The sequence below is a fragment of the Zingiber officinale genome, chromosome 9B, assembly GCF_018446385.1.
Source record: "Zingiber officinale cultivar Zhangliang chromosome 9B, Zo_v1.1, whole genome shotgun sequence".
NCBI lineage: Eukaryota > Viridiplantae > Streptophyta > Magnoliopsida > Zingiberales > Zingiberaceae > Zingiber > Zingiber officinale.
In genome coordinates this window covers 112,441,052-112,451,950 of record NC_056003.1, presented here as the reverse complement: position 1 = coordinate 112,451,950, position 10,899 = coordinate 112,441,052, and the positions used below count along the sequence as shown (strand labels likewise).

The following is a 10,899-nucleotide window of genomic DNA, read 5'->3' as shown; positions in this document are numbered from 1 at the left end:
CGGCCGGCCGGCAGTCCAATCGGACCGGCCCTCTATGGCCGTCCGTCCGGTCGGACCACATTCTCCTCTGGGTGGGCGGCTGTTCCGGTGACTTCCACTTGGCGTTGACTTTGCAAGAAAAAAGGGGGGGGGCCCGCTCTTACTACCGGATCAGCTTAAATAAAAGCTATTTTAATTTTTTTTTAAAACCAAACACTATAACCTAATTGAAAAGCCTAAACCCCAAAGGTAAAATCTAAAAAAAAAAATAACTTTAACACTATACCCAAAGCCTGAACCCTAAAAATAAAATTTTTAAAAAATTTTTTAATTATTTTTTTTAATTCAAAAATTAAAAAAAAAAATAAAAAACAAATTAAAATCACTGATATCCTGCGCGCGCGCACAGTCGCGCACTGTGCGGCGCGCAGGATATCAAAACCGTATATATATATATATATATATATATATATATATTCAACTCCTGCTTACCTGCCCTACTTATTAATTGGTCCACTCACCTTATTTATTATTAGACCAATTTAACCTTTTATTTTTTTTAAGTTAAAGATAATAAAATTCTTTTAATAACATAAACATCCTGTACAATTAATCGACATGATTCTTTAAAAAAAAAATACATGTCCATTAAAATAATTAAAAAAAAATGAGGTAACTAATTAACTGCCTTTTAACAGTCTGCCAGCTTCAGATGTCCAATGGCTCACGTGCATGGCGGCGTCCTGCCATCTCCATGCGTCGAGTCGCTGACTTCTCCCCGAGCACTCTCTCGCCTTCTTCACTATGTCGAAGGCGGCGGCGGAGGCCGCCCCCTTCCGCTTCGCTCGCACCATGTCGTCACTGTCGGGGCACTTCAAGAGCCGGATGTAGGCGTCCAGGTCATGCACGCAGGCCGGGTAGTCCTGCACCTCGAAGAAATCCAGAGCCAGCTCCACGCCGACGTGAGCGTAGCTGGATCGGCCGCCGCCCACCGGGTTCCTGAATTTCTCGTTGAAGATGACTCCCGGCAACTTCGTCACCAGGTCGTTCACGTTCACCACCCGCAGCACCTTCACCCCGAGCTCCTCGCACCGCCGCTTGAACTCGGCGTTGCCGACGCGGGGCCCTCCGAAGGAGCAAACCATGACGGGCGCCGACCTGCGCCGCCCCAGCTGGTTGAGGCCGGGCTCGGCGATGTCGTAGCCGAGGAGCAGCGCGAGGGCACTGCCCATGCTGTGGCCGGCCAGCGTGATGCTCACCTCCTCGCCCTTGTACTCGCAGAGGAGGCGGGACAGCTCGGAGAGGAGCTGCTCACGGCAGCTGCCGCTGCCGAATTTGGTGGAGCTGTCGCCGGAGGTGTAGAGGCTGAGGAAGCCGGAGGCGACCTTGACGTCAAGGCGGGGGTCATGCGGGTCGAACCGCGCCGCCTCCAGAGAACTCATCAGGTTCGCGATCCACTCGGTGCTAGTGACGGTGCCGCGGAAGGACACGAGGATTTCGCGGCAGCGGCAGAGGCAGTCGGAGGAGGACACGGCGACGTAGCCAATCCAGGGACTGCAGCTCCTGGCAGCGATGGGGAGCCTGAAATGGGGGGCGGCGTAAATGTACTTGGTGACGTAGTAGCCGGAGTCCGCCATGCCCACCCCACGGAGCATGCTCTTCTTGCCGTACTTGCAGTTGAGGTATCGGTCGGAGGAAGGGTCGAGGTCCAAGGCCTTGTAGCAAGCAGCTACAAGCTCGCCGTAGCGAGCGATCCCTTCCCTCAGCAGTGGCTGCAGAGGCGGCGCCGCCCCCACTGCCTCCCAATCCTCCATCTCCTTCCACACATTCATCATCTGCCCTGGCCCTGTCGCTTTAGCTGGAACCGGCGCCGGCGTGTTCTTCGCCGCAATCCTTCTGGGCACTGTAACTGCCGTTGCGAACTCCATCTCGATCGAAGCCGCTGCACAGGCCGAGGCGTCCACCCGCCGGCACACAGTGACGCCGGCACAACAACGGGAAGCCGGAAGGCACGCTGCCGCCATAGAATTAATGGATGGAATTAGAGGTTAGTTGAGATGCAGATAAGTGAGAAACGACTTCTATTTATAGGTAAACGAGGTTTAATTTGGACGTCAAACTTCAGCGTTGAATTTCCATTTACAGCCATGTCTCTCACGAACAGTTTGACGTCTGGTGACGTGGAACATGAAAGTCAACCTGGGGACCCATCGTTGACTAAGCATGAGTAAGGTCAAAGGAGTGGTTGGATTTCATTTGAAACGTGGAGGGTGCGGTTGTCTTCCCCGTCCATTGTATGTGCCAACGCAGCACTTGGCTAGGGAACACGATCTTTCGTAAGATCTTTTATAAAGGGGATTCCTTATCTCTGGCGTAATGGCCAGGGGTCGATTCTCAGGAACTGACGACCTGAGGTTTACCCCGCCATGCACCTATGGCCTGTGTACCTGCATGAACCTCCCTCCATATCCGTGGGGCCGACACTAGGGGGGCCGCTAAGGTAGCGGATCTACTTTTTTTATAAAGGGGATTCCTTTTCGGACAGGTCACGTTTGATCCTGGATTCCTGGTACAGATGTTAAAGTCGCCATTAATCATTGCTTAATCTAAAGGTTAAAAAGAGCCCCTTATTCGTAGAATTTTCTGTAGGGCGTCCCTCATTCATGGAATTTGTAATCCGACAAGGACGGGTTTGGAGAGTCATGCATGGGATCTAATTAATAGTGTGGTTGTGAGATTAAAACATTGTCCGGCGAATTTGTAGGGTAGAAAGATTATGAAACGGCAAATTACTTGATATTGATAATTTTTAAAATATTTAAATCACATATTTAATATTCATTTTACCACTCCACTCATTTTAAAATATTAAATCACATTTTAAATCATTATCCGACGAATTTATATGCTATATTATTACATTATAACAATCGATGGTGTATATTTCTATGATTTCTAATCGTAGAAGATTTTTAATCATGTTTCTTAAAATATTTTATTAGATATATTTTTTTAAAAAAAAAATATGATTAAAAGTCTTCTACGATTAAAAATCATAGAAATATACAGAATCCATTGTTATAATATAATAATATAGCAATCAATTATATATTTATTTAATGATTAAAAAATTTAATTCATATTTTAAAAAGTCATTATTATTAATATATTATGTTAAATTGATATTTAAGAATATAGATATACTAAAAAGAATTAAACGAACATATAGAATTTGATTTCATATCAATCCGAGCTCTCTAGGGTACCAAATCCTACTAATAAACCTAGAAAGTTCGGAATAATATGAAACCAAATTAAATATTTATTTAGTTCTTCTAATTATATTAATACTCTTAAATATCAATTTGACACACTATATGAAAAAATAATGAATATTTTATCATAGGAGATTTTTTAATCCATTTTAAAAAAAATTATGTCTAAATCGATTACTATACTCTAGCTAATCCATTTTTTAAAAACAAATTATGATACTATACTCTAGCAATCGATTTGTCGAATGAGCGAAGAGACAAAATGGATATTGAATATGTGATTTGATAATTTAAAATTAAGATACGTGATTTAGATATTTCAAACTTTTTCCTACACAGTTTGATAATTGCCGAATCTAAAACCATCAAATGGGTCTCATTGTGTAAGTGCGTCAGATTAATTTTGATGTGATCAACCAAGTAAAGTTAAGTCTTGTTGTATTTGATCCTTGTGTCTAAGTGTGCAAGAACTTAAGAATACAAGAAGTCGGGTGAAAGACGCAGCTGTTAGGATCCTTCGTACTCGGCTAGAGAGGGGGGGTGTGAATAGCCGACCCCAATCTTTCGCGTTTCTTTCTACAAATTAGGTTAGCAGCGGAAATAACAAAAGGAAACGAAAACAAAACAAACCAAACCTCAACTCGTCGATGTAACGAGGTTCGGAGATGAAACTCCTACTCCTCGGCGTGTCCGTAAGGTGGATGAAGCCTATCAATCCGTCGGTGGATGAGTCCCCGGAAAACCGGCTAATACAATATACTCCTTGTGGGTGGAGAAACCTCGCCACAATATTCTTGCAACAGCAAGAAAGGAATACAACAAGAAATACAAGAAGACAAGAACAATAAATGTAAAAATACAGGTTTTCTTGCCTCCTCGCCGACTGGATTCGTTGAAGCAGCAGCTCCTCAGAACACCTACAACAGCAGGATATCCCAGTCGAGAAGCTCACGCGAAGCTTGTGAAGAAGAGCTCAACAAAGCTCAAGCACCAGCATCAGTAGAAGAAGAGAAGAGGAAGAAGTAAAAGCAGCAGCCTCGACCCTTTATACCGCGAAGAAGACAATGAAGAAACTAGCCGCGCCGCAACGGTTAACCCGACGGCCCGCAGACCGATCGCCCCAGCGCACGAGGCTTCGCTTGTCACCGATCGGTCCTCGCATCGATCAGTGTCGCGATCAAGCCCTCGATCGGTCTCGGACCGATCAGGAACCTCCCGATCGGTCCATAGACCGATCAAAGCCTTCCTGCCATCGATCAGGCTACGGTCGGCAGACCGATCCACGATTTTTTTCTCGCAAGGTTGCGTTCCTCGACGGCCTCCGCATCGATCGATTGCAACCGCGAGCCATCGATCCGATTCTCGATCGATCACCGCACCGATCGTGGCAAACGCAGATCACCGATCGGCCACTGCATCGATCCAACTCCCTGCTTAGAGTGCCCTCTAACCTAGTTCGAGAACGAGCCACCGAGCCCTTTCCGACTCCATATGCCAAGCTTCACTCACTTGGACTTCTCAACACCGGATGTCCGATCACCCTCGATCCATCTGGATTTTCCTCGTGTCACTCACCGGGACTTTCCACACCGCCTAACATCCCAGTTAGGACTTTCGCCTGGCTTCACTCACCAGACTTTCCAACTACCTAACATCCCGCTAGGACTTTCCCATTGCCTAACATCCCAGCTAGGACTTTTCCACCGCCTCGCTTCACTCACTGTGACTTTCCACACCGCCTAACATCCCAGTTAGGACTTTCCTATTGCCCGGCTTCACTCACGAGACTTTCCAACCGCCTAACATCCCAGTTAGGCTTTTCCTGCCAAGTCTCCATACTTGACTTTTCCTGCCAAGTCTCCATACTTGACTTTTCCCGCCAAGTCTCCATACTTGACTTTTCGCGTGCCAAGCCCTGCTTGGACTTTTCCAGTGCCAAGTCTCCATACTTGGACTTTTTCCCGAATCAGGTCAACCAGGTCAACCTTGACCTACGGTTGCACCAATAATCTCCCAAACATCTATTCTTGTCCCATATCAAGAATACAACTCTTCCACGAGTGTCAAACATCAAAATACAACTCAACTAGGTCAACCTTGACCTAAGGTTGCACCAACAATCTTCCTAAGTCAAACATCAAAATACAACTCGAGTCACGTCAACTCGAGTCGGGTCAACCAGGTCAACCTTGACCTATGGTTGCACCAACAGCAGCTAGCAAAAAGAATGACACAGGTATTGAATATGTGATTTAATAATTTTAAAATTAAGATACGTGATTTAGATATTTCAAAAAAAATTCTACACAGTTTGATAATTGCCGAATCTAAAACCATCAAATGGGCCTCATTGTGTAAGTATGCCAGATTGATTTTGATGTGATCAATCAAGCAAAGTTAAGTCCTGTTGTATTTAATCATTGTGTCTAAGTGTGCATGAACTTAGGAATAAAAGAAGTCGAACGGAATACACAGCTAACGAGAAGGATGACACGAAAAGCGAATCGACAAGGCTCGGTACATCTAAGGGTCGAAATGCTGCAAAAGAGTATACCGACAGATGAGAACAATGTGTGCGACACTTCCGATGTACGAGAAGCCGGAGCAGAAGACTTCTAAAGGAGAGAAGGACAAAGTTGGATTTAGATAAGCTCTAACTCTGGATAGGCCGGAGAATAACCCAAGCGATCGGAGACGAAGTTGGACAAAATCTGTTAGAACCCCGAGGTAATTTTGATGTGATCAACTAAATTTAATTAGGTCCTGTTGTGTTTGGTCCTTGTGTCTAAGTGTGCAAGAGCTTAGGCACATAAGAAGTCGAGCGGAAGATGCAGCTAGCTAGAAGGATGACACGGGAAGAAAGTCGACGAGCTCGGTACATCCAAAGGACGAGATACTGCAAAGAGTACACTAGTAGACGAGAAGGACGCATGTGACGGTCCGAGGGACGAGAAGCAGGGAGGAAGGCTGCTAGAGGAGGAGGTCGGAGTTGAATTCGGGTGAGCTCAACTCCGGTTAGTCGGAGAATCACCTACGCGAAGAACTGCCCAAGGAGATCAGTGTTGAGCTGAGTTGTCTTGTGGAAGGTGTCTTCCAGTCTTTGAAGGCGCCTTCTGATAGTCGTTAGTTGCGGATAGAGTTTTATCCACAGCGGATAAAACTTATCTGATGGAAGGTGCCTTGGACCTCATTAGAGGTGCCTTCAAGCTACGGATAGAGTTTTCCATGGGCTATAAAAAGACCCTTAGACCTAAGAAATAATCAACAACTCCTGTATTCATTTCCTAACTTATTTTTTAACGATCAAAGAATGTAAGAGGTTTCTCCGCCTTTAACGAAGGAAATTTTTTTTAGTGCTTTCATTTGCCTTGGATTAATAATCACCTAGGTTGTAACCAAGTAATTTTTTAACCTCTTTTATTTTTAGTTGTTCAATTTCTTTTGTTATAATTGTGCTATTAATCCAAGTTGAAAGATCGAGAAAGGTTAATTTTTATTATATAGATAATTCACACCCTCTTACCGGCACTGCTGTGCCAATAAGTGGTATCAGAGCTCAACCACTTCAGAAGAACTAACTGTCGACTGAAGTACAAAGACGATGGTCGGACCGAGCATTTATCCGCTAAAGTTCGAGGGAGAGTTCCCGTAATGGAAAAGTCGGATGAAGGTATTTTTTAAAACAGATTTTGAAATTCTCTTAATTATGAAATATGATTTTGTAGCCCCCACGAGCCAACAAGGAGCTGAGAAAGAAGTATTCATGGACAAAGAAAGAACAAGCGGACTTCGTAGCTAACAGATGAGCTGAATTCCATCTGCTGAGTGTGCTACTTCCGCAGGAAGTCGGCAGAATCAGTGCCTACAAATCAGCAAAGAATCTTTAGGAGAAGTTCCTAGAGCTACACGAAGAAACGTCTGAAGCAAAGCTCACGAGACGGGACCTGCTCCGGAACCAAATCAGCAACCTCTGGATGGTAGAAGGCGAATCGGTTGCTCATCTACACGGAAGAATCAAGGAGTTAATCACCAGACTAACAAACCTTAGAGAAATGGTAACTAATCGGGATGCGCAAAGGTATACTTTAAATGCATTCCTAAGAATACCAGAATGGACATCTATAGTAGACTCCTACTATATCTCCAAAGATCTCAAGGTAAGTACATTAGAAAAATTTTTCCCAACTTTCAAGGACAAACTCCGAGAGACACGTTTAAGATGGTACGAGCATGTACTTAGACGACCAATAAATGCTCCAGTTAGGCGATGTGAAACTATGATAAACATGCATATCAAATGATAAAGAGGACGACCAAAAAAGACTTGGTTAACAACAATAAAATAAGATAAAATTTATTTAAATATAGATGATGATATAATAGGAGATAGGGCTCAATGGCATAAAAAGATTCATACAGCCGACCCCACCTAGTGGGAAAAAGTTTGGTTATTGTTGTATTGTTGTTGTTGTTTCGAGAAAAACATGAATCTCAGTGTGCAGGACAAAGAAAGAGACCAAGTCAGAACCTAACACTGCAAGCCCAGAAGAGCGGACCATATTTAGACTCCGAAGCATCCATCGACACAGATGAAGCAGCATTATTGGTAAGGAAATTTAATAGATTTATTAAATCTAATAAATTCAAGTTATAGAGAAAAAAGACTTTCAAAGCAAAAAGAAGATTCAATGCTACAATTGTCAAGAAGAAAGTCACATCAAAGACGACTGTCCCAAACTGAAAAAGGAGAAAGACAAGGACAAAAGACCAACAAGATCGAAGCTCAAGAATTTAAAGGCAAAATGGGATGAATCTTCATCCTCCAAGTTTGAGATCGAGGCCTATGCCGTGTTAGGACCCTTAGCGGCCAGCTAGAGGGGGTAAATAACTCCTTCACAAATCAAAACAAAAGAATACTTTTCTCGGACAACTAACTTACTTAAAGAAAACTTGCATAAGAAATGATAAAGAAATTAAAAAGACAGAGGCACAGAAGTTTTTATTTGGTTACAACCGGGGAGGTTGTTAATCCAAGGAAGTAGAGCGCACTAATATCTCCTTCAGGCGGAGAAACCTCTTTACAGCAATGATCGCACAAAAGGATGAAGCTAAACGAAAACTAGAAGCGTACAAGTGTTGTTTCTTAAGATGCTTGTTGTATTTAGCTTCTTGGACCAAGGCTGTATTTATAATCTTGGTCGAGCCACCTAAAAAGGTTCCAAGCGCCTGGAGGAGGATAAAATTTTATCCCCTTCGCAACGAATCGCGGTCAAACACGATCCGGATAAAACTCCATTCCAGGCGCTCGGACCAGGAAAGTCGACCATGTTGACTTTTCTAGTCCAGGTCTTTCGCTCCAGCTCTGTTTGCTTCGGTCCAAGTCTTCTGCTCCGGCTCCACTCACTTGGGTGATTTCGGTCATCCAGAATAGGACTCACTCGAACCCAACTTTCGATCTTTTCCTCGAGCAAGCTTCCGCTCTGGCTTCTCGTCCCTCAGAAACGTCGCTCGTCTCCTTCTCGTCCACCCGCGTACTCTTCTGCAGCACCTCGTCCCTCAGACGCACTGAGTCCGTCGGCTCTCTCCCGTGTCGTCCTTCTCGCTAGCTGCGTCTTTTGCTCGACATCCTGTGCTCCTAAGTTCCTGCACACTTAGACACAGGATTAAACACAACATGACCTAACTTAACTTGTTTAATCACATCAAAACAACCTTGGGTACAAACACGCCGGACTAACCCTACTAGCCGACCACCAAGAAGAAGTTGAAAGCAGTTCAAAGATGAGCCTTGATGAAGAGGGAGGATCTTCAAAAGAAAGTTGCGATGAAAGGAGCATCAAAACATGAGATAAGTAAGATACATGTCTTATCTCCTGAAAAGTTATTTCAATTTATTAAGGTACTCTCCAAGGATTTAGTAAACCTAGAAAGAGAAAATGCTAACATAAAACTAACTTTAGCTAATTCATGCCCCATAATAATGTATGATAATCTAAGAATAGAAAATGATAAATTGAAAGCACAAATAGAAAAATTAAAAAATGACTATGCATTTTTGAATAGTTGTCGAAAATCAAAATTTAAAAATTATGATAGAATCAACTGGTACATTAGAAATCACCAAGGACAAATCAGGAAAATCCCTAGAAATTATGTACCTCCAAAATTTTTAATAAATTCAGTAGGTAGGAACTTATATTGAGTTCCAAAATCTTTTTTAGATTAAATTTCATTTTAAAAACTATCTCAATTAGAATAATATTTTTTTTCTGTTCGTATTTCGAATTAAATTTTTTTCTATCTGATAATTTAATCTACAAATAAAATTTTTTTAAAAAAAATTTTGACTGTTGCGTAATTTTTTTTATAAAATTATTAACGAAAAGCATACTTTGAAATTTAAAATTATTTTACAGATTTAAAATTTGAAAATCTTATTTTTTTTATAATAAAATATAATATTATCTAAATTGTTACTAATTACTTTGCAAAAATCATATTTTTAAATTAAAAATTCAAACTAAATAGAAATTTGAAAACTTGAAAAACTATGTATTTTCCACATCTTAGAAAACTAGTATAACAATTATTTCTGAAAAATATCAACTTACTGAAAATTCTTGTTATGTACCCCCTATAAATAGGTTTATGTTATTTTTCCTTTTTTTTTATGTGATCAAAGAGAGAGAAATGGGTACAAGTTAGTTAAGGGAGCGTAAGGACATTCTTTTATTTTTACAAAGTTTATAATTTTTTAACTCACTTAATTCCCATAATTTTTATCCTTGTATTTATGTTTACAATTAACTTGTTTAATTCATTGGTTTACTATATTATTGTATTTTTAACCCTAACTTGAACTTGGATTGATGTACATCAAAAAGGTAGAGATTGTTAATACTCCAGGGTAGTTTTGATATGGTCAACTAAATTCAGTTAAGTCATGTTGTGTTTGATCCTTGTGTCTAAATATGCAGGAGCTTAAGAATACAAGATGTCAAGCGGAAGACACAGCTAGCGAGAATGATGGTACGGGAAGGGAGTCGACGGGCTCGGTGCATCCGAAGGACGAGATGTTGCGAAAGAATACACTAGCGGACAAGAAAGATGTGTGCGATGATCCGAGGGACAAGAAGCCGAGGAAGAAAGCTGCTCGAGGAGAAGGTCGGAGTTGGGTTCGGGTGAGCTCAACTCCGGTTAGCCGGAAAATCACCTACGCGAAGAGATCAGTGTTGAGTTGAGTTGGCCTGTGGAAGGCGCCTTCGATGAACAGTATGAAGGCGCCTTCCGATAGCCGTAGATAGAGTTTTATCCACATCAAATAAAACTTATCCGATGGAAAGCGCATTGGATCTCATTGGAGGCGCCTTCAAGCTATGGATAGAGTCTTCTAGGGGCTATAAAAAAACCTCTGGACCTAGGAAATAATCAACAACTCCTGTATTCATTTCCTAGCTTATTTCTGAGTGATCAAAGAGTATAAGAGGCTTCTCCGCCTTCAACGAAGGAACTTTTTTAGTGCTTTCATTTACCTTGGATTAACTACCACATAGGTTGTAACCAAGTAATTTCTTAACCTCTTTTATTTTTAGTTGTTCAATTTCTTTTGTTATGCTTGTGCTACTAATCCAAGTTGGAAGATCAA

At 42.1% G+C, this 10,899-nt stretch overlaps 1 protein-coding gene across 1 annotated transcript; it reads right to left on the bottom strand.

Moving 5' to 3' along the window:
* Window positions 1-584: 584 nt before the first annotated feature.
* On the bottom strand, window positions 585-1,989 carry LOC122025268 (phospholipase A1 EG1, chloroplastic/mitochondrial-like). Its single transcript, XM_042584048.1, has one exon. The coding sequence runs from the start codon at window positions 1,905-1,907 to the stop codon at window positions 660-662; it is 1,248 nt and encodes a 415-aa protein (XP_042439982.1). The 5' UTR covers window positions 1,908-1,989; the 3' UTR covers window positions 585-659.
* Window positions 1,990-10,899: the final 8,910 nt, after the last annotated feature.